The sequence below is a fragment of the Cynara cardunculus genome, assembly GCF_001531365.2.
Source record: "Cynara cardunculus var. scolymus isolate 2C chromosome LG 6, CcrdV1, whole genome shotgun sequence".
NCBI lineage: Eukaryota > Viridiplantae > Streptophyta > Magnoliopsida > Asterales > Asteraceae > Cynara > Cynara cardunculus.
The window spans coordinates 564,814-589,977 of record NC_037533.1 but is presented as its reverse complement, the minus strand read 5'-3'; the positions used below and the strand labels follow the sequence as shown (position 1 = coordinate 589,977).

At 36.5% G+C, this 25,164-nt stretch overlaps 1 protein-coding gene across 1 annotated transcript in view; it reads right to left on the bottom strand.

Annotated features, from left to right (window-relative positions):
• Nucleotides 1–2,351: 2,351 nt before the first annotated feature.
• The window catches only part of LOC112514714 (rho GTPase-activating protein REN1-like), a 30,772-nt gene continuing 7,959 nt past the window's right edge, over nt 2,352–25,164 (bottom strand). Inside the window, exons 7-22 of the mRNA XM_025121313.1 lie at nt 21,033–21,147; nt 20,638–20,757; nt 17,800–17,877; nt 12,083–12,138; nt 11,894–11,963; nt 10,405–10,489; nt 10,006–10,246; nt 8,615–8,815; nt 7,663–7,712; nt 5,765–5,825; nt 5,589–5,672; nt 5,212–5,325; nt 5,021–5,130; nt 4,681–4,711; nt 4,140–4,298; nt 2,352–2,984 (exon numbers count right to left, since the gene is read on the bottom strand). Of these exons, the coding sequence (XP_024977081.1) occupies nt 2,814–2,984; nt 4,140–4,298; nt 4,681–4,711; nt 5,021–5,130; nt 5,212–5,325; nt 5,589–5,672; nt 5,765–5,825; nt 7,663–7,712; nt 8,615–8,815; nt 10,006–10,246; nt 10,405–10,489; nt 11,894–11,963; nt 12,083–12,138; nt 17,800–17,877; nt 20,638–20,757; nt 21,033–21,147 (1,746 nt within the window). The 3' untranslated portion in view covers nt 2,352–2,813. The remainder of the gene's footprint in view (nt 2,985–4,139; nt 4,299–4,680; nt 4,712–5,020; nt 5,131–5,211; nt 5,326–5,588; nt 5,673–5,764; nt 5,826–7,662; nt 7,713–8,614; nt 8,816–10,005; nt 10,247–10,404; nt 10,490–11,893; nt 11,964–12,082; nt 12,139–17,799; nt 17,878–20,637; nt 20,758–21,032; nt 21,148–25,164) is intronic.

Genomic DNA, 25,164 nt, shown 5'->3' with positions numbered 1-25,164 from the left:
ATTTATATAACTTTCAAAATTTATTTTATACCTTTTTTATATTATTTTATTATTATTAATATTTAACAGATTACATGAATTACACCAAAATATAGAAAACATATAAAAATAATATGTTGAGAACAATAAAGCGAAAGTCTAAATATGATAAAATACAATAAATAAAATTTAAAAAACGAATAAAATGCAAAGATGAAGACATATTTAATGTTTTTGAAAAGAATTAGGTTTTATTTTGGAAGTATATTGGTAAAATATACGCTTGTTTCCCCTTATTCCACCTTGTTCCATGGGGTGACGGTGGAACACTGTCCTGTTTGTTCCACATAAAAACCACGCCAAACGTGGAACAACAATTATTTTTTCTTTCTGTCATGTCCAGTGTACCAAACGCAACCGTTCATCCTTATCCTCTGTGACCTGACACCACACTGACACACTCATTAGCTTAATTTTTTTAGCACCTATTTGTACCTTCAATAAAACAAGAAACAGAAAACCCCACAATACTAGAAACGATAAACTACCTCATCTCTCTTGCACCCCAGCCCTCCGCCTCTTCTCTGACCAGCAAACGCAAACAACGACAAACGCAAATTCATGCATCTTTAGTGGAATGTGACATGAATATGTGTTGATCGGATGAACGAATGACGATTTTAAGTTGGGATTTTGGTTCATTTTGAACGATTTTGTGATTAGGGCTAAAAAAAGTTTTGTTTGCATTCCAGGGAGGAGAAAAAAGGGACGGGGAGCAGAGGTAGACCTATAAATTGTTTCAAAGTGATGGCACCATTTGATTATAACATTACAAAACAAAAAGGCTTCACCGGTGGAAAAATCTATTGGCAATCTGTTGGAAAAGCCATCAGGGTTGGATTACCAACGAATCTCATTGCCAACGAAAGTGTGACCGGTGATTGCGATTACTGGCGGATTTTCAGTCACTCATTGCCAACGAAAGTGTGGTCGGTGATTGTGATTACTGGGGGATTTTCAGTCACAGACGGAAAAATATGCCGGTAATTCATCGATGGTAGTCAAACCGCCGATGATCCATCACAAATCCATTGGTAATTACAGGCAACAAATTCCGTCGATGAAGTCTCTTTGTTTTGTAGTGTAAAAAACGAAACTTTGAACATTTTTCACAAAATCATCACTGATATGTTTGTTAGTTCTTTGCTTTTTGTATCTGAGGTCCTATATTCGAGTTTTTTATTCCAAAATTCTTTTAGAAACATAATAAACCTGTAATTAAAAATTAAAAACTACGAAAATGATACAAATGAGATTCGAATATACGCCTAAGGGGAGAAAATACCATACAAACCAACTCTACCAAGAGAAACTTGTGTTATTATTGTAGTTTCAAGGAATATATAAATTCACACAACAAAATAATATGGTAAAACCTTTCAGGACCCTAAAAAACTTTACACTACAAAGGAGCAACAAACTGATGGCCCGTGCCTCCATATGCCCCCGGGGGGGGGGGGGGTTATGACGGGGTGGTGACGGAAATCATAGGAGAGGGAATTTTGTGGGCGTCGTTTATCGTGATGGAGAATGAAAAACACGATACATTGTGTTCAATGTAAAAACACCCACGATATATCTTCAATGTAATCAAAATAGGATAAATATTTATTGCAAATATTTTATAAAGTCAAGAACATGTATTTCAAAAATGGTTTAATAATAATGAAATAAATATTTTATTTTTAGCATTATTTTTGCTACAAAATCAAACACAAGGACTTATGAATAACATATATTAATTACTTCATTTGAGGGACTTGATCTGTAACTTTCATAGAACAACAGGGACAAAAATGTAACTTACTCTTCACACTTTGTATCTATTACCATATTAATAAGCATATCGAATGGTTCGTTATGTAAAAGAAATGATAGAGCTAACTGTTTTTTTTTATACACAGACAAATGCTTGCAAATACTTTTCACCTTTGTTGAGGTTTGAACCCTTGATTTTCAGAAATGTTAAGAGTAGAACAATTGTGAAAAAAGTGTGAACGAAAAGACAAGAACGGACAACTACTAGTAAAAAAACAAGCAACAAATTAAAGGGTCATTTACCAAATGGTTACTATGTAAACATTGACTACTAAGAGTCACCACCCTAACTTACCTTATCAGGTAACATTCTTGGCCAACTTTTTTGCTGGTAAGCGTATTTTTTTTGGTATGTGCTTGCTAGCTTTTATTTACCTGGTAAGATTTTAGGCCCTTGCTATGCTATTTTACTGGGTAAGGTTTTCGGTACTTGCTACGCACACCCAATAAGAGAACTGAATTCTAAGTAGTTTGGTAAAGCAAGAGGTTGGTACAAAACCAGAACTACACCAGGATTGAAACAACAAAGCCATAGCCAAAAACAGAATGACAATTTAGTGTTGCACTTACAAAGAAACCACACTAATAATTACAAGAATCCCTACAATCTCATCCCTAAACCAAAACTTCGACCGTAAATTAGAAACTTGCATCAACCATCTCCAGATTTTGGATTTTCTTTGAGGCTGCAAGTTGCAGCCATGGGTTTGATCATGGGTTCAATACCAAGTCGACTTTAAAAGCCACAATTTAGCCCCACAAGTACTCCAGGTATTATAAAGTCATCTGAACTATATATAGCAAAACAGTTATGTTTTGGAGTTATGTTCTTGGTGGAAACCGTCGGGTGTTTCTTATCATCTTTTCTTGGATTTTGATCTTGTTCTAAACTCGACGCTTTATTATCTGTGGAGTGATTGATTAACTGGTTTATTAAGTGATGCTATATGGTGGGATTAAGTGTTGTCTACGGATGATTGGTCGTCAGATTCATCAAGTGTTGATGATTGACCTTTATTCGGTTCTTTATCTACGGTGTCCAGCTCATTTGTTATTTGGTTGCGTCGTTCTTTCAGGAAGTTGAGCCTGTTTGTTATTTTTGACAGTGCTGAGCTTGTATTAGCTGCCTGCAAACCACATAGATGGATAGAAAGTTAGATCATGAATGTTGTGAATCATTTGGGTTCCAAATGAAACATGTATGTCTAGATTCATATGTGAATATTCTCAAGTATCTGCTATAGACAAATTTATATATGGATCCATAAATGTATGGGAAAATAACTAACATTTATCAAATAACATTATGGTTGAGAAAAACATTCGCATTTTGGTCACATCATATAAACATATTATTCATCTAATTTCATCAAATATCAGACCAATAACATTTAAATGCATACGATAGCGGAAGCCATATGTATGACTATATCTTATTCGTTTACACCCCCATCATATTAAAAAACAATCAGTTATGAGTTTGGTTTGATGATGTAAGTTTATTTCCCGACATGGGAATACTAGTCCCTATAGTTGGAAGGAATTTACAAGGTAACCGAAACTTAACGGGGATGATCATTACGGTCTTGATCCTTGCATTTAAGAGTAACTATTACAACTATAAGAGCATCCACAATGGTTGGACTTTTTCATTGGAGCTTTTTCAAAAAGAAAAAGTGAGACGAACAAGCAAAAAACAAGCTTTTTGAGATCTTGCAACCAGGTTTTTTGTTGGGAGCTTTTTCACAAGTTTACATGGCCAAAAAGCTCAATTGTGGCTGCTCTAATTCATGCTCACCCACAAACTTGCTTACAATGTTGAGACATATCGGAGATCATGGGGGAATTCTCAATTTATTCATTAAGCCCTGAGGGTATATTCTCGTTATTTTGTGTTGGTTATTTTGTTTTGAGGGTTTACATTTTAACGGATTCCATGGGACGTGGAATGGCGCACAATCTTTGGCATCATATGCTTACCATGAAACCTAGATAACCATGGAATGAACCACTTCGTCCCAAAAAAATATCCACAATGAAAAAGACACAAAGTTCTGGAAATGTGTAATTATTACACTTTTTAATTGAGTAAAAGACAATTTTACTCTTATAAATAGGGGAGTGATGAATTTCTCCACCTCATAATTAAAGGGTAGAATTGGGAAGCAGACACTTATGAAAGTGAAAACTTATTTTGGAACAAACTAAAATAGAAATGTGGACAATTATTTTGGGACAGAGACAGTATTAAAGAAAATCGAAAATAGCAAGTATATGTGTACCTCACCCCTTGAGTTAGATCTTTTGACAGTGCTTGAAGAAGACTTGCTCATACTCGGTTCCCCTTTGCGTGTTGAATCAGGTTGCTGGTTTGGAGGCAACTTACTAGAAAAAGAGTGGAAAGGATGTTTGTCATGTTGTTCCTTGCCTGAGTTTTTATCCTTTAACAAGCAACAAAAATTCTCATGCGGGTCAATTGAAATCATCTAGCCATGGTAGAACATTAGCTTATTCTAGAGTTTTTTTTTTTACGTCGTCTATTTCAAATTTACTGAAAATCTGAAAAAACTCATAAATATCATATCTTTAGACCGAAAAGTGTAGTCAGCCCCAGGGCTTATTCAACGGCCATCGTGGGTTTGTGCAAGAATGACATCCTTAATCACTATTTTCCACATTTTCTTAAGTCGTATATGGTGTGAGGTGAAATGAAGATGTGATTGTGGATCCTATTTGTTTGGAACTTTGATGAAACCAACAAAATGGATAATAGAGAACAAGGGAAATAGTAAAAACGAATAAATCACATGTATAGTATTATACCTTACTCTTACGATCCTTCTCTTTATCTTTTCTGCACCCAAAGAACAGGAGAAGAATATGTAGTAAAATATGCAAGAAGAGATAATGGTCAAAAAGAGAGATTTGTTAAATCTTCATTCATAGGTAAAAGAACATTCATCAGCAGTCGGCAGGAGAAATTTCCAAAAAAATACATAAGAATATGACGTATGTTTGTCAACAAACGAAAAATATGCATACAAAAGAAAAATATGCCAACCATGCTGCAAGTAACATGTCTATATGGGTTCACAGTTGACGCCAATTAACACCAGAATGTGTAGTCAGAGAAAAGGGTTGAAGAGGGAGAAAGGAAGCTTACACTTTTCCTTGATCATGTTGACTTAGATGTATTTCAAGATCATCAAGTTTTTGTTGTAAACTGATGACTTCAGCCTCAGCTTGGGCAATATCCTCGAGATCTGCTTTGGTCTTTAAAGCATCTAGAAGTTAATAATTTACATATACCAATACTCATAAACAAGAGAGCATCAAGAAAATATAGTAAGATACCTTTTCATCAATGGAGCCAGGTAAGGGTAATATTTTCTTTGACATTGTGAGTCCAGCCTCGAGTATTTTCCTCAACTCTCTCTCCCTCTGCAACTGTTCCTTTAAAGCTGCCACCTGCAGACACATTCAAATTCATCCACAGTAACATTGACGACCACCTCAAGTGAAAAACAAAGGCTAGGCCTGGGGCTCCTCCCCATAAGTCGTCATTTCAAGTCTCCTTAAGGCCACTGACGATTTTTCCTGACTGTTTTCTGCAGGGCCCCAGGATTAGTTGGAAAAAGATCATCCACAATCCCATGCAGACCAAACCAAAACAGACCCAGTAAATCCCATGCAGAGGTAGGATCTGGGGATAAGATGTATGCAGACCTTACCTCCTTCTCAAGAGCTAGATGTCGGTCCCCCAAAGCATCCTTTTTGCTCAAAAGTTCCTCTTTCAGAATTGAATTGTGTCTTGCCTATAGTAAGAACAAGTTCATATTCGTGGAATTAGCATCCACAAACAATTTAGACTTTGCTGAAGATATGATAAAGGACATGACTTTACTACCTCTGCTTCGATTTTCTTTACCAAATCAGCTTTAAGGGCCTCAAGCCTAAAGATTTCATCTCTAACAACATTGAAATAAAATCAATAGTTAACGACTTGATAAGAGAATACAATCTGAACTGGTTTTTACCGAAAGATGCAAACAATCAAGATTCACAAAATGCAACATTAATGAAATGTTTGCATGACACATACAAACTACTATATAAACTAATCATGAGGGATACTATCTGTCTTTAACAGGTTCTTCTTCATTAACAGATAAGTATTTCGTCTGAAAAGTAATGAACAAAGATGAACTAACCAAAATAAGAGAAAAAAAAGTAATCAGAAAACTTTGCAAAAATTTACCTAAAATCTCCATGGTTAAGTTATAGTTGTAAATTGTCTGTATAAGGCTCCTACAAAGTTTTCATAATAAAAGTCTCTTATAACCTTAAGAATGTTCCCAGATATCAAAATTCAGGGATGATACCATTTCGAATCGGCATATAGCTAACTCCCCTTTCCATATTTTCAGGATAACTCAAACCGATACATTTTCCTTAACATAATCATAGATGAACAGGTTTAGAGAAAGAGCACAAAATTGTGAGTTTTCTTTCATCACAACGTAAAAAAGATGCCTCTATCCCAATATGGCTAGGTAGGCTAAGAATGATACCTACGGCAAAAAAAAAAAAGATAGACCATTCTTAATGAATTCATCCATAGAGATTGCACTCCTTTACCATCTTCCTTCCAAAGTAAAGTCCTTGACTACATTTCATTATTTTAAGTCCCTTTCACTACTTATTTTTTTCCCTAAATCTCAACCTACCACTACCTTCTGGTACCTTCTTCATGATACAAGTCACCCATATTCATTGGATTGCTAAAAGGTCTACACTGAAGAAGACCAGATCATCACAAGTTATTGTGCATACTTTCTTCCCGAGTGGTGCCACCCAACCTTCTTCTAGATATTTTAATGTGTTAAGAGAATCTCCAACAGTTCCTCCAAAATGAAGAAATATAAGGTTTTTGGAGTTTCTTGGAGTTTTTTTGCTCCAACAGCTTCTCCAAAATGGAGAAAGTCGGAGAGAGCATGCAATTTTCTCCAAATTTGGAAATTTCTCCACAAACTCGATTTTTTGTTATTCCCAATGTAAACACCTCCAACCAACCAATGAAATAAATGGAAAAGAGAAACAAAGAACTTCTGTTACATTATTGAATATTATAGTAATATAATTAATGTTGAAACCTCCAATATGGAGACTCAGTTGAGTTTGATAAACTCTTTTGGAGATTTTGACTCCTTTTTTCTCCATTTTGGAGAAATTGTTAATAAACTGTAGGAGATGCTCTTATCTCCTTTGTGAAAATAACATCTGAATCCCGCTACAATGATCTTATGTTCATTCTCTCTTCTTGGCCTGAAATTAATACATACAATGTGTAGTGGGTCTTGCTGCCGTCTCTGAGTACCAGAAGCAAAAATCCTCTTTCCTTTATCCATATCATTCTATCAATTACCTGATTTAGACAACTCATTTTCAGTTTTAAATATATCCTCGGTAACTCCCATTAATTCATGGTATATCTCTTAAGAAAATTCATCTTCATACCTTAAAAACAATCATATTATTTGAAATTTCTTAAACGCATCTACAGAAAATAAATATAGTACTAAACAGTAAACCTCTCTAATTTTGTTGCTTACAAGAGAATACTTTCAGTTTCATAAACAATTTACATAATTTAAATGACTGGCATTCACATGGTCAACCAACTAACTTTAATACCTTTATCCAATTGCCAAGAAGATTAAAGTGTCAATATTTAACGAATGGTGCATATGTGGACAAAGTACTCATGTTTTAATCACTCATGCAGGTCAATGGATCATCACTTACCTTTCTTCGGCTATTACATCGACGTTTTCAATGGACGTTTTCTTCTTTGCCTGCACTCAAGGAAAATAGAATTATGAACATAATACAGAAGCAAAACTTACAAAGTAATAACCTAAGCTATTGGAAGTACAGGTGCTGCACGTAACTGCACACAAGCATTACTGTACTTGAGGAAATATTGTGGAAAACCAAGGAAGAATAGAAAGAGAGGGAGAGAGAGAGAGAGAGAGGTTCAATGAAATAGCAAGGTGATAACAAGATAGCTACTAGGATTCTTATTTGTTGTAACCCAAAACCAGCAACTAAAATCAAGATGACGACACACTGGTTGTCATTCCTAAGAAAGAACTATAATTTCTCCCAGATGTAAATTATGAGCATTTTTTCTGCTGCCTAATATTGAGCGTAACCATTTGTGCTACCATGAGTTATGAGATGTTTTTCCAAGGTAATACAGAGAGATGAAATAATGAATGACCGAAGCAAGGTCTACAGCAGAGCATATAGACCACCACTGAAGTCATAATAAATGAAAGACTGCTCAGAAGTCAAAAAAGGTGCATGGGTATGGGAGGAGAAAGAAAGCAGCACCTATTTATCTTGACCCAACAGAGCACCATTTTGATGTGATTGCTTAGAGAATGTATACGATAGAAACAAATTAATGATACTCATATACTACCTCCATTCCAAAATAAGTGTCCACATTTCTATTTTAGTTTGTCCTAAAATAAGTGTCCACTCTCAAAAGTAAGTGCCTGCTTTCAAATTCTACCCTTAATTATGAGATGGAGATAGTAATTACTCTCTCTATCATTAAGGTAACTGTCATTTAGTTATTTAAAGTTGTAATAGTTACACACTCCTAAGACTCTCCGGATTTTCATTGTGGACACTTATTTTGGGATGGAGGGAGTTACCAACTCCCAGATTAACAACTGCATGATACAACCTTGCTGTTACGTTGATTGTTGTTTCCATCATCTCCAGACTCGCTATAGGTGCTAGATGCATCTTCATCCGCACAAGAACCCTCAGATGTATAATCACCATCATCATAGTCGTCATCATCATAGGCATCATCACTAAGCTCTTCACTCTCAGTTCCACTCTCGTCAGAGTCAGAGTATAGATCAGATAACATGTCCCCTTCCTGAAGAATTGTTCAGTTGATTCCAAAATCATGAAGAGAAGATTATGCTAAAGCTGATGTAAGATGAAATACCATGTTGTATTATGTGAACAAGAGGAATGAATTATTGTATTTCCAGGCTTTTTAAATTTCAAAACACCACTATATATATGTAAAAAGTTAAGTTTGTTTCATAGAAAAATGCCAATAATAAGTCAATAAGAGGATGAATATAACGAGACCATTATCAGTATACACTTCGGAGTAGTTCATTTTGTTTCATGTAAGCCTGCCAATGGTAAGTTGATAAGAGGAGAAAAATAGACTGTTTACTAGAGAAAAATAGACTGTTTACTAAAGAAAAAGGTGTGACAAACCCTCCTATTACTATTCCCATTAGCTCTTGAGGAGCAAAGAAACGTCTGCATGCAGAAAAGAGGATTCGATGAAGTAGCAAATATATAGAATAAGGGCTTTGCACAATCAAAATTTTCCTGATGATGAAAAATAATTGTTGGGACTTGGTATCATTACATTAATGTTCCTACAACATTTTGCTTGTTATTCACTTCCATAGTTGGTATTAACAACATTATCATCATGGACACATTTGGCTCATAACAGGACATGAATTTACAGACATCGTTACATCAGCAAGACAAATCTATATGGCCCCACAAGTAATTAATTAAAATTTTATCATATCTGATGAGAGCTTCTTAATGTCTATGAACCTAATTGCATACCTAAACTCAGAACCTATCTAATTAGTAGAGTCAGTCAAAAATACATGAGAATGTTGCCTATTAGCATTAAGGTGTATTAGAGACTGCAACATTCACATTTTACTAGTCAGTATAGAATTTGAATTTATAGTTTAGCAAATGTCAAGTCTTATTGTGTCAAGTTAATGAATATATTTTCATTTTTTAAAATGTTTGATCTATATATAATATAACTTCCAGACTTACCATATATGCTACAACTAATGAGATGGATGTTGATATTATAACAAGTGATAAATATGTGCTTCAAGACTTATCATTCATATCCCAGCCCAAAATACTGTGAGAAAAGCAAGCTTGAAACTTGTTGAAAGAGAAAAGACCCCAAAAATCTGACCTACTTATATGCATAGATATGATGAATAGATATAAAGGCATTAAAGTTTAAATAAAAAATGATGAAAGTAAGAAAACTCTAGAGCCTACCCCAAAGATATTATCATATTCCTCTAGCAGGGTGATAATGATCGCTTGGGCATGGTTTGCTGCTGCGGCTGCTTGCATAAGTTGAGCAGATCCATCACCAATATTAAACTCATTCTCAAGCTCAACTTCACCAGCCAAAAGGGGCCGAAGAAGTAGCGGTGACATACAAGCAGCAACAGCAGGAACACTCATTCGGTTCACATCCTTGTTCTCAGCAACAGCTTGCATCGTCATCAAAATTCTGTATGCATCAGGAGCAAATGAACCAAGTGAAGGTACCATATATATTAAAGAAACTTGATGGCAGAAAACAAGATAACCCAAAAAGCAAGATTGGATCAGTGAGCAGAAGAAAAGAACTGACACGGACCATATGATCCTAGTCATGTTATCAACTACCTTTGCAATAGACGGCGATTTGGTTCAGGAAAGGTGTCGCATATAGCTGCACGCATACAAGAGACTCTTGTGGATCGATCAGTTCCTAATCATAAGTTGTTCATTGTTATATGCTAAAATAGAATAACACAGAACAAGCTAAAATACAAATCAAAGACCATTGAAAACTGTTGACAATGTTATTAAGCACTCTGATATCACAAGGATCAAGAAGATAAAAATATAAAAATACCCCTAGATAACCTAGTTTCAAATACATGGGGAGAACTTTACATGTGCGAGTCTAGACATGTGGGAGTCTGGTGTTGTAAGAAAGGTATAAACAAATGCAACAAAGACAAAGTATCAGGAGACTATATAGTTCAAGTTTTTTCTAAAAAAACCAGCACTGATGAAGGCATAAAAAGATCCTGCAAAATAGTACTATACTATTGTTCCATTCAAAATAAAATAATACGAGTTAGATAATAATAAAGTGTAGAATGGTGCCGAAATAAAAATTATCGCAAAGAAAAGATATATTCAACTCTTATGGACAAGAGATGAGATTCTTTTTGGTTTATTCTAGAAGAATATGTTTACCTTCGACGAGGAACAACTAAGATACTTAGGACCAGTACAGGTAAGTTTTCACAGAGATATGCTTACGTATATAATTCTCTGACTACCTAAATTGTAATGGTTTTCTTTCTATGTTACAGGTTTAGAACAGAGAACTAATGAATATACTGCCACTCTACTAAACCTTCTATCCCGAGAGACTTATTGAACAGCCAGACAACTAATTAATTATGTCTTGTGATAAGTGTAGATTCTGCTCTAGACAGATCTTGCTGAGATTATCCTATCAAATCTCAAGTCATTCATGAATGTCAAATTACTGAATGCTGCTTCAAGATCATAATGCATGATTTGATTACTGAACAAGTGGATGTTCAGCCGGGAAACAATTGATACGAACAAAGTCCACTCAGCAAGGGAGTAGACGCATAAATCAAGAACAAATAAGAACAGAAACGGGAACAAACAAAACAGATATGAAGCTAGCAACAGAATAAGATAATCATCCAGGCTCAAAAAGATTATCGCTCAACTTCGAGGATCAAGATGTGCATACCTTATTCTAACTACAAGGACATGCACACAAACAAGAAAAGAGTATGACTGAAAAACAGTCGGGCTTTGTTGGTGCACTTTGCCAAACGTTACTATCAAGAGTAACTGGTTCATGAGGATGCAATATGTGTGGGTATAGTTTTAGTTTCTATATATCACAAGGTTTGAGATAATAACAGTAATGTTACTTTTATTTTTTGTTACTAGCTCGATTTTCTTATGGATGTGCTACAATTTTATAGGGCTCTTGCATAGGATGACCATGCTATGTTGCTTCAGTAAATTCCAATGACTAATCACATGCACTTGTCATAGATTTCAGAGAGCGATATCATAGTGCATTTGGTTTGTAGAAACACCGCAACAAACTTACGAAATGCTTGTAGCAAAGCTTTGCAGCAAGATGCTGGAACTGGAGATGATGGTAACTCCCGCAGAACATACTGAAACAGTATTGTAAAGAAACAACACCGAAAAATCAACAGAAGAACAAAATCATAGACTAAAAGGAAGAACTAAAATTTATGTTGAGCCTAGAGGACATTTCTTTTTGTTTTTGTACCTTGATACAGTCTCCTATAACATGTCCATCTTCCTCCGCAGTGAACTCAGTTTTTCCTGTACCAAATCATAGAAATCGTCCCATAATATGAACTTGTAAAAAAGATCTAGGCTTCCGAGATTATAATAACTATTCACCATAATAATGCTCGCATTATTATATATTGTCATCAACAGTTCAAGCCAAATAGATTAGACAACTAGTAGCATACAGTTTTAAATATTTATGCGAATCAACTTATCCAATGTTCAAATTTAATGTGTCGTTACCGCAGAATGAATCTTTTCTTTTTCTTGGTTCTCAGGCAACATAAAAGTAACATGCATCTCAATATTGAAAGTTTTATAGGTGATTCAAATTTGATTCTTGGACAATGTGTCTACTAGATCCCAAAGTTTTACCATGCTATCTGTGGAATTGATACAATGAATATAATCCCTGATTTCTTGGGATTATTTTTACAAAACTTGTAACAAATTTGGTAGATATTTGTATAGTTTGGTAAGTTTCCTTGTATGTTATCAAATCCCTTAAATTATGGGATTCTAGTTAGGCCTCTAAGCTGTATAAATACCCCTATCGCTTTTCAATGAGAATAACATGTTTTCTCTAAATTTACATGGTATCAGAGCTACAAAGGTATATGCTATAACAACTTCTTATTTGCTGTTAATAATCAGAACCAGTAACCGATATTCAACATGCCGCAGTCCGAATCAAACTCCACTGTCACATCTACCGATCGATCAGCACCAGTAGTTGACTACTCTCAATCACCGATGCAAATCACTATGCATTGTTTGAGTGGGAAAAACTATCTCGAATGGTCACAATCTGTGAAACTCGCCATTGATGGTCGAGGTAAGTTGGGCTTCCTGACCGGTGAAACTTCAAAACCGGTCTCATCTGATCCAGGATACCGTAAATGGTGTTCTGAGAATTCTTTAGTAACTGCGTGGCTACTCAATTCAATGGACATGTCCATTGCTAAGCCACATATGTTCATGAAAACGAAGTGTGGGACTCTGCTCGAGCGACATATTTAGACTTGGAGAATTCTTCCCAGATCTTTGAAATTAAAACACATATGTGGCAAGCCAAACAAGATAACTGTGATGTTACCTCTTACTATAATGAGTGGTAGCATTATGGCAAGAATTGGATCAATGCCATGATGATGTGCGGGAGAGTTCTGCAGATTGTACTCGGCAAAAGAAAAAAGAGGAGAATGACCATGTGTTCATGTTCCTGGTGGCGCTGGTGTTCACCCAAGTCTCGATGAAGTCAAGGGAAGAATTCTTGGTCGAAAGCCTCTTCCATCCATCCGAGAAGTTCTTTCAAAAGTAAGACTTGAAGAAAGTCGAAGAAAAGTAATGACGAATGGGATCCAACCTACTAATGTTGCGGACACAACAGCCCTACTTGTCCATGGCATAGAACAAGGGGGTGATAAAAAAAAAAGAAACCTTATTGTGACCATTGTAAGAGGTTTTGGCACACTCGGGAGTCGGGACAAGTGTTGGAAGCTTCATGGCAAGCCTATCGGCCGGAAGAGTAAGTCTGAAAGAGCCCTGCACACCAAAGTTAAAACGACTCAAGACACTCAAATCCAACCAAGACAATCTCAATTCACAAAGGATCAAATGGAGCAGCTCCTAAAATTACTTAAAACCATATCTATGTCCTCTTCTGCTAATCCATCTTGTGCCTATGTGCAATCTGGGCAAAACACCCCTTCGTCTAACTATTCATCTTCTCATATGTGCTTACAAAATACATCAGCCTGGATCCAGGGGCATCTGATCACATGACTTCTTGTTCGAATCTCTTCAATTCTTATAAGCCTTGTGCTGGAAATAGAAAAGTGCGAATTGCTGATGGCACTTTTTCTACAATAGCAGGAGTTGGTGATATAAAGATATCATCGGACTTCATTCTTTTCTAATGTCCTACCAAAACTCTCTTGTAAACTCATCTCTGTTCATAAACTCACTGCTGACCTCAATTGTCGTGCTTTGTTCTTTCCTTCCATTTGCATTTTTTAGGACCTGGACTCGGGGAGGATGATTGGACGTGCTGATGAATGTGGTGGATTCTACATACTAGATGAGGGAATCCACTCTAATAAGAAGACTTCTTGCTTCTTCACCGGATCTGATTTGAGTAATAATGAGATTTATTATGGCACTCAGGCTCGGACATCCAAGTTTCTTTTATTTAAAACATTTGTTTCCTATGTTATTTGGTAATAAAAATCCCTCATCCTTTCAACGTGAGATTTGTGCGTTAGCAAAACTACACAAAAGTAAGTATCATCCATAACCATATAAACCATCTATGCCTTTTGCTTTGATACATAGTGACATATGAGGTCCTTCTAAGGTCACTACATGTCATGGGAATAGATGGTTTATTACCTTCATAGATGATCATACAAGGGTTTGTTGGGTCTATTTGCTTAAAGAAAAATCAGAAGTTGAACATGTTTTCAAAAAATTCTATAACATGATTCTAACTCAGTTTGGCACTAAGATTCAAATTTTGTCACAATGGTAGGGAATATTTTACTAAAACTCTAGGGAATTTTTTAGATGCTCAAGGCATAGTTCAACAAAGCTCATGCGTAGATACTCCACCACAAAATGGCATAGCCGAAAGAAAAAACAGGCATCTGCTTGAAATCACCCGGGCTTTACTATTTTCAACTAAAATACCAAAATATTTATGGGGAGATGCTCTTTTGCATGCTACATATTTAATGAACCGAATGCCGGCTAAAGCTTTAAAGTTTCAAACACCCATATCTGTTTTAGAAAGTTCTTTTCCAAAGTCACGATTATTTTGTTCCATGCCTTTAAAAGTTTTTGGTTGTACTGTGTTTATTAAGAACACCAATATCAACCTTGGCAAAATAGACCACAAAGCACTCAAATGTGTTTTTATAGAAATCGCACCACATAAAAAGGGATTTAAATGTTTTCATCCAAACACGGGAAAAATGTTTGCTACCATGGATGTTAAGTTTTTTTAAAATATTCCTTTCTTTAAATCTCGTCTTCAGGGGGAGAATAAAAAAGAAGACTTAAAATTTTTGGATCTAGTATTTCCAACTACATAGAAGCCATCTGCATTTGACTCAAATCCCAAAGATTGTCCAATCTTTGAACACGAGGAAAATGTAGATGTTCCAATAGAACCACCACTAGATCGAGAAAGTGAACATATATTCCTCCTGAAGAAACTGAAGTACCATTTGAACCTCAACAAGTTACTCAAGAGGATTGTAGTGAGAAAGAAAAAAAACAGTTCGGAAAAGTGTATGAGCGAAGATTCCCTCCAAACAAAGAGTTCAACACAATCTCGGCTCCTGATTCCGAACCGAGGAAGGAACCATCTATTGGTAAGTCATGCGACCTGAATGTTCCAATAGCCTTGAGAAAAGAAAAGCGTACATGTGTTAAATATCCTATGTCCAATTACATGTCTTGCTCAAAACTCTCACCAAAATACTCTGTTTTCACTTCAAATGTGTCCAAAGTTCTAACACTATACAGGAAGCCCTTAAAAGTCCAGAGTGGAAAAAGCTTGTTCTAGAGGAATTGAGTGCTTTTGAGAAGAATCAGACGTGGCGTGTTGAAGATCTTCCGAAAGGTACTCCCACAGTTGGTTATAAGTGGTATTTACTCTAAAATTTAATGTTGATGGAGCCCTTGAAAGATATAAAGCAAGACTACAAGCCACGGGTTTCACACAAACCTATGACATTGATTATACAGAAACATTTGCTCCAGTTGCAAAGTTAAATACCATAAGGATTATACTTTCAATAGCAGCAAATCTTGATTAGCCAATTAGGCAATTTGATGTGAAAAATGTCTTCTTGAATGGCAAACTAGAAGAAGTTTATATGTTGCCACCACCTGGGTCTGAAAGTAACTTTGGCACAAAAGTGTGCAAATTAGAGAAAGCTTTGAATGGGCTCAAGCAATCCCCAAGGGAATGGTTTGCACGTTTCACTTAAGTAGTCAAAAGTCACGGATACAAACACGCTCAATCTGATCATACTCTATTCACTCGATTTTCCTCAAAAGGTAAAATTACAACCTTAATAGTTTATGTAGATGACATACTCGTCACTAGGAACGATCATGAGGAGATGGAAAGAATGAAGGATCAACTTGCTAAAGAGTTTGAAGTAAAGGACCTTGGAGAAATGAAATACCTTTTAGGTATGGAAGTTGCAAGGTCAAGTAAAGGCATTGTATTATCACAAAGGAGATATGTTCTGGATCTTTTACAAGATACTGGAATGAGTGCATGCCGACCGATAGATACTCCAATTGACCCCAACAAAAGGTTGGATGGCATTACTAATGGGAAGCAGGTTGATATTCATCAATATCAACGGTTGGTTAGAAGGTTGATTTACTTATCACATACACGGCCTGACATTGCTTTTGCAGTTAGCATGGTGAGCCAATTTATGCATTGTCCTTATGAAGAACATGAAGAAGCTGTCCACATAATTCTTAGATATTTAAAGAGTTGTCCAGGCAAAGGACTACTCTTTAAAAAAAAGACAACCGAACCATTGGAGCCTTCACTGATGCAAGTTGGGCAGACCCAAACATGAGTAGAAGATCTACATCGGGATATTGTACTTAAGGAAATCTTGTCATGTGGAGAAGCAAGAAACAAAGTGTTGTATCCAAAAGCAGTGCAGAAGCTGAATTCAAATCAATGGCAGATGGCATATGTGAAATAATCTGGATCAAAAGGGTCTTTGCTGACTTACGTTTAAAGGTTGAGCTACCTATGAAATTGTTTTGTGATAATAAAGCAGCCATTAGCATCTCGCAAAATCCAGTCCAACATGACAGGACAAAACACATTGAAGTGGACCGACATTTCATAAGGGAAAAGTTGGACAATGGGACTATCTGCATAGCATTCATCCCTTCCAAAAAGCAAGCAGCAGATATCTTAACCAAAGGACTATTTAGACCGGCATTCGATCGTCTTATAGACAAGTTGGGCATGTATGATATATATGCACCAACTTGAAGGGAAGTGTGGAATTGATACAATGAATATAATCCCTGATTTCTTGGGATTATTTTTCCTTTTGTAATAGATTTGGTAGATATTTGTATAGTTTGGTAAGTTTCCTTGTATGTTATCAAATCCCTTAAATTATGGGATTCTAGTTAGGTCTCTAAGCTGTATAAATACCCCTATTGCTTTTCAATGAGAATAACAACATATTTTCTCTGAAATTAAATATCTCATATCAGAATATTAAGAGATGGACTGTTCGTAGCTGACAAAGAAACATCCACGTGTAGTAGACACTTTCAGACCTCCCTACCGTTCCATTTGGTCCATCCTTCTCTATTTTCCTATTCTCTAATGCAATCTTCACCTCAGATTTTCCATTAATTAAGTATACTTTATCTACGTTCAAGTGTATGTTTGCTTAGATGAAGATCTAAATATATGTGTTCTTCATTTGCAATCAGAAGAGAACAATTCATATGTCGTTTCCATATCCTAAACCCATAAAAGACTCTTGTAATTGCACTTAAATCGTATGTAGTTGCATTTCATAGATAAAGTCACCACTTTAGATGATCATTTGGGACAAACATTTAGTTAAGTAGATATAAAGGGTTGGCATTCATTTCTGTTAGCCATTGCAAGTGGTCCAAGTTACCCACCCTGTTCATATTCTCGAATGCGGCGCTCGACAAGTTCTACATCTGCAGCCTGCCGCAAGATTCCTTCTACTTTAATTCCTGGAACATTACTTTCATTTGATCAGCCACAAAAATAAAAGTTCAAGTACATAAGTATAACAAGAGTAAATCTCTGGAGACGACAAGACTTGCCTCCAAACTCACCATTTTTTTCTTTAATTAAAAAGGGCATGTGATTATGAGGAGAGAAAAAAGCATTAAATAACATGCTCTTTTAATGGTGAGTTTGGTGGTAAGTTCGATGGCAGCTAAAGATATCCATACTAAAACTATTACCACCAGAAGAAAGTACGTGAGTGTTCTCATTACCAAGTGAATTTATTACAAAATTTACTTTGAAAACCATCTAACAAAAGGAAATGATACATCAAATAGAAAACACATCGCAAACAATAGCCATGCCAAAACACAAAATGATAGTTGATAGACAGTTCAGAAATTACAGAAAGATTAAATCTTAGCGTGTAGGATATAACAGATTTGAATATGCTTGTAACAGGCACAAGAATCTCATGATAAAAGATCAGTATACATTCATTGACATTGGCACATTTACAGACTCTTCACATTGATTACTAACAGAAGAATTCTTTGTATTCTTCCTAGCTAGAGAAAATAGAGCAGAGCTTACTCCATTTGGCTTTTCTACTAGTTTTAGTGATCAAACTTCATTGTAAATTGCTTTGTAACTCCCTATGGTACACAAATACAAGTGATCTCTCTCTCCTGGTGGATGTACCCCACTTACGATAGTTGGAACCGAGTTAAATATCGTGTCTTGTTACTTGCTTTACTACATTTCAATGCTTAAGGTTATATTGGCTTGGAATTACCTTGTGGTTGGTATATTATGCTTGGATAGCCATTTACTTGTTGCTATACCCTAGATATTCCGCATTTGTTGTTTGTGGTTTATTTGCATTTGGATTTCGGTATTTTAGGACCTACGAGATCGTTTGTTTGGCAAGGTTTGAACCCTTACATCTATTACTCTTATTTCTCTAGGTGCTTTACAAATAAGGGACTACCATCTATTTATAGGCGATATAGAGGTCTAGAAGGTTCTACCTAGGTATTTACATAAAAGGATCTAGAGACATAAACCCTAGAAAGGGTGAGGACTGAGGAGTCTTCTAGAATGTGCTTGGATCTTCTTGATATCTCTTCAAGATCCCACCATGATCTTGAAAGTTCTAGAATAATCCGGCCTCTTAGACAACCTTCCCCAGGGGAGTGACACTGTGTTATCATAGCCTTGTGTCACGGCCTGCTAGGAGGTTCTCTGGAAATCTAGAACATTCTGAATCAATCAAGAAAATGGAAGAACCTTGGAGAAGATTCAAGAGGAGCCAAGCAAGGATCAAGAGGGTCAAAGCATACTCTAGAAGGATCCATACGTTTCAAAGGATTATTTAACTAGAAGTTTCCTTGTAAATATCTACGTGTTCTCTAAAAAGTTTCACTCAATTGTAGAGAAGTTGACTAATAGAAGAGAAGATTTCTCTTAATCATCTTAGCATTCGTGTTTGCTCATCTTATTTGGTATTCTTGTAGCATGGCTGACTAGTCTGAGCACTAAGGCTGCACGTGAGCTTGCGAAGGCAATTCTGTGACATTAGGCTCTTCTCTTACTTTTGTTTGTTGTCAACCTTAATTTTCGTCCTTTCCTTCACTGTTGTTGGCGTTATTTTGACACATGTAAACTAGTAGTTACTCTAATAGAACTAAACCTCAAGTTTGAATGTATCATCAATTGGTAGAGAGGATCATTTATCTCTCACACTGGGATAGATTTTGCATACGCAGTAAATATGATCAGTCATTTTATGCATAATGCACAATTCATTTTATGCATTTGTGTTGATCAAATGCTAAATTTCTATTAGAATCGAAAGATTCAAATGGTTATAGACGAAATTGGGGGATTACAAAAGTGTTCTCGGCTTTCGAGAGGCCAAGTTCTCTCCCAGGAGCTTTTGAGCACACAAACACACAAAACGATGAGCTTTCGCTCACGACAAACACACATAATCGATCGATCCCCACATATTCCCAGGACCCCTCCCTTGTTTATACTAGATGCTATTAACCAGCTCACTACCCTGCTTTATCTACTTGTACCACATCAGTAAGCACTTGTACAATCCTATCATAGCCCACCATATTAAACTTGATTGACCCTCTAGTGACTACACCCAACCACAGCAACCTATGTGGACCTGTTGATTTGACTACCACACTACTAAGGGCATAACACATACTCACCAAGAGGATAAGTAGTTCACTGCTTCACAATTTTGCATCCAGGATGGGAATGGTGAGTGTAGAAAAAGAAGTCCCACAAAGGTAGTAGATAGAAGATAACTTGGGACTATTGTATACATAATGGGGTTTTTCATGTTAAAGTAATAAAAGTTATATACTTTCTCTCTCCTTAATTTTTCACTTAACAACAACCGTACATCTCTTCTTTACTTATATGAGCCAATGGGTGCTAGGAGGCATACATTCTTCTATTTGTTGTCTTTTTCATTGCTAAGCCTCGATTGATATCATCTTCTAACAATAGGTCATACTAACATACAATAATAATTCAAAATATTTGTGTCATATTTAGCATAAAATGTACAATAATAATTCAAAATCATTTCATATTCATCGCATAAAATGTCCAATATAAGAACACTTGAACTACAATCCACTTTTGTATTGCTTTCCCAGCAACATGGAAAATTTTAGATCTTAGGAAAACTTATTTGGGGAACAAACTTGTTAAAGAAAGAAGTGCCATAATCTTACCATGCTCTTCTACATATCTAAGGGCTTTCTCCAAGAAAGATGGAGTCCCATCTATATCTTCCAATGCAAATAATACTGGTCGACCAAGGACAAGAGATTTTGGTGGCGAACGGTCTTTTGCTGTTTGAAGAAAACAAATAAGTAAAATATATATACATATGTTTGTAAAATAACATACATACACAAACCAAAAGAATAAATTATAAGTTCAACATCCTGACAGAAGATCTTGTTGCTGCTTGTTTCAGCATAGAACAATATTGTCTTCTTTTATGATTTAATCTTCAGTTGTCTCGAGTAAATTGACACACATAAAACACTTGACATTTTACTTTGACATATAACCAAGATAAGGAGATACTTACGCTGTTCATGAGAACCATCAGGATTCTCACTCTTCTCATTTTTCGATATCCCAGTTTGTCCCATCCCTGTGCCTGCACTAGGTGCATTTGCCAAAGCTTCCTCCAATGCAGCCTTCCACTCAAATAAATCCTCTGACGTTTCAGCCTATCATATTAACAGCCAGTGAGCAACAGTAAGCCATGTCCTTTAAAGCAAAATAAAGGTTACACTTGATGATGGAAGTACTACGATGAAGGTGATTGTCACTCTAGAAATAACGACTTCCCTTCATCCCTCAAAACTGAAAAAAACATAATACAAGACATTTACCTAAATACTACTATATTTGTTCAACTTCTCACTGTCTAAATATCATTAATTTATGTAACCAATAGACATGTAAATCTCAGATGGCATAATGTGACACAAATATGGTGTGTTCCATATTTTTCGAATGCTCATCACATAATCATATTCAGAATATATATATTAACTATCACCAAAGCTATTCCTTAGAAAAATTCCAGACTCTTTTCCTTGTGAAATATGTCAAGTGGCAAGACATACTTGATCTATTTTTTCTTCTATACTTTATAAACCTTCGACACCATTCTCTTTAATTCACAGTAATGTGGGAGTCCCTCATGAATTAAAAGATATTTCTGGCACACGGTGGCTTATAACATATGTGGATGATTATACTCAGGTTACTTGGGTATTCCTTATAAAAGAAAAATAGGAGGTTGGACAAATATTTCATAGATTTCATCTCGTGACCCAAACGCAATTCCTCTCTAAAGTATAGGTACTCAAATCCGACAATGCCAATGGGTACTTTACTGATAGTCTCAACAACTATCTTTGTGACACAACACAACAAAATAGAGTGGTTGAACTTACAATTTGTTGAGAGTATGCCTACTTCTCCAAGTCTTATGGTCAAGGAAGAGTGAACATAGGCTAATCTTCAAATCTAAAATGGTTTTAAATGTTATTCTCCTTCCACTCCACTAACCTATTCTACATCACTATGGATGTTACAACTTCTTGAGAGTATACCTACTTCTCCAAGTCTTCTGGTCAGGGGAGAGTGAACATGAACCTCAGCCTTGAAACCTCTACGAAACATAACTTGACTCATTAACCGAGTCCTCTTACTGTTACTCCACCTGAGTCTATACTTCCTCATCCAGAGTCCTCACATCCATCCATTTCTATCCCTCTTAATCTAAATATGTACCAGTTCTGCCTCAAGAGAATAATAATAGCATATTCTAGGAGTTTAAAAGAGGAAACAAGATGCGAAGCCTAAAGAAAGTTCACCACTTGTTCAACACATTGCCCTAGTTCAAGCTTTCCAGAGAAAGTCACAACTGAAGATAGGCCATAAATGGAAGAAAGTGGATACTCAAATGTTTTTGTTGCCTTGACGAAAGGAATGAGATGATGTACTAATCATCCAATCGGTAGCTATATATCTTACCATTGTTTGTCAGCTTTTGGACTTGTAAATTGTTAATTAAGTAACCTGTTTATGGTAATGCGTCCAAGCCCGATGGGTTTTAGGGTTAGGGTTTCCCGTGTAATTATGTCTATATATAGTGTCTCTCCTCTTGTAAATTTGAATTTTATTGATTAATCATATAATAGAGAGTTCTCTCTGATTACATGGTATCAGAGCCTGTTTATCGCTGTTACTGTTCACATTAGAGATACTGTTCACATCAGAGTTACTGTTCACGCCGGAACCCCCGCCGTCGTCGGAACCCTAGTCCGCCGCCGTCACGCCTCCACGCGCCGGCGCGTGAGCCCTTTTCCGGCCTCCGACGACCTTCGACTTTTAGGGTTCTGGTCGGAATCCCCATCTGGTTTGTTTTCCGGCATCTTTCTGGTCTAATTTTGCTGTTATCTAGTCGCAACAGATCTGATCTCATCTGTTTGGTCAAACTCTGTTAATTGCCATCTGTTTAGTCTGGTTTCCTTTGATAATCTGTCCCTTGGGTGTTCGTTTCTGATTTGATTAATATGACGAACACTGATGATAAAGCCTCCGGTAGTACTCGTGTTCCTGACATAATTTCAGCCAGTAGTAAAGTTACTGAAAACAAGCTTAATGGTAACAATTACTTCGAATGGATCAAAACGATTCGTTTGTATGTTCGAAGTATGGGAATGGCTTCCCATCTGGAATCTGACCCTCCCACTACGGGTAATCGTGACCTTTGGTTACAACAAGATGCCCGTATGTTCTTGCAAATTATAAATTCTATTGAGCCCTCCGTTTCAACTTTAATCAGTCACTGTGAATATGTGAAAGAGCTAATAGAATATCTTGACTTCCTGTACTCCGGACAAAGTAATATTTCAAGGATTTACAGCGTATGTAAGTCATTCCATTGTGGGGAACAACAGAACCGATCACTTACCACCTATGCCATGGAATTCAAGAAGATATATGAGGAAATGAACTCTCTTCTCCCATTGAGTACTGATGTGAAAACTATGCAGACTCAAAGGGAACAGATTGCTGTCATAAGCTTCCTGACTGGCTTACGTACATAGTATGATTCCATCAGATCTCAGTTCTTAAATGAATCTGTGATACCTTCTCTTCAAGAGACTCTTGCTCGAGTTCTTCGGCATGAAGATTTTCAGCCTACTCCACCATCTGATCATAATTCGGCTTTACTTAGCCGAGGTGGATACCATGGCGGTTTTCGAGGTGGCTATCGTGGAAGGGGTAGCACTAGAGGAGGCCACAATGATCGACCAACTGATTTTAACTCAGACGTAGAGTGCCACTACTGTCATGAACTTGGTCATACTAAGTTTAATTGCAAGAAACGGCAGGTTAGAAATCAGAGACTCTCCTTAGCACATGCTGCAACTACATCAGATGACACAGCTATGAGACACAAAGAGGAACCTCATTTGGTAAATGAGCACCCAACTGCTTCCACTGCTATGTTTGCTGAGACAGGTAACTCTGGCAAATGCTTTGTAWCATCCTCCTCCAAATGGGTCATTGATTCAGGTGCCTCAGACCATATGACTGGTAATTCCCACCTTCTCCTAAATTTCAATAAACATGCATCCTCAGCTCAAGTCACARTAGYKGATGGATCTGTCTCCCAAATAATTGGGTCTGGCACTGTTAAATTGTCCCCATTTGTCTCGTTATCCTCAGTCCTGAGCCTACCAAAATTTTCTATTAACTTACTGTCTGTGAGCAAAATTACTCGCACTTTGAATTGTAGTATCTCATTCTTTCCTGATCATTGTGTCTTTCAGGATTTGCAGACGAAGAGGATTATTGGTAGAGGACGGGAGTCGGATGGCCTATACATATTTGAACCACCCAAATCATATTCCTTGGCAAGTTCCAGTTCATCATCTCCTTTTGAAGTTCATTGTCGACTAGGTCATCCTTCCTTACAGAGTCTCAAGAAGTTGTGTCCTGAATTTTCCCATTTACAGTATTTATAATGTGAGTCATGTCAGTTTGCCAAACATCAACGTGTTCACTTAAGTCTAGAGTCAATAAGCGGGCTGCGTCCCCATTTCAATTAGTACATTTTGATGTCTGGGGCCCATGTCCTGTAACGTCTAAGTTTGGTTTTAAGTATTTTGTTACGTTTGTAGATGATTATTCTCAAACTACTTGGTTATACTTCATGAAAAACCGTTCAGAAGTGTTTAATCATTTACGTTCCTTTCATTCTGAAATCCAAACTCAGTTTCAAACATCTATTAAAACCTTACGAAGTGACAATGCAAAAGAGTATGTATCCCAACAAATTCAATCCTATATGTTGCAAAATGGTATCCTTCATGAGTTGCCTGAGCACTTCTATTTCAGATGTATGTCCCTAAGTCTTTTTGGGCCGATGCGGTATCAACAGCCTGTTTTCTTATCAATAGAATGCTGTCTGTTGTCCTGAATGGAGAAACTCCATTCTCTGTTTTGTTCCCAGGACAACGATTATTCCCTATTGAGCCAAAGATCTTCGTTGTTACATGCTTTGTTCGTGACACACGTCCCACTATCACCAAGCTTGATCCCAAATCTCTGAAATGCGTGTTCCTTGGGTACTCTCGTCTCCAAAAGGGTTACAGGTGCTTCTCTCCCAATCTTAACCGCTATATTGTATCTCGGGATGTTACCTTCCATGAGAACGTGCC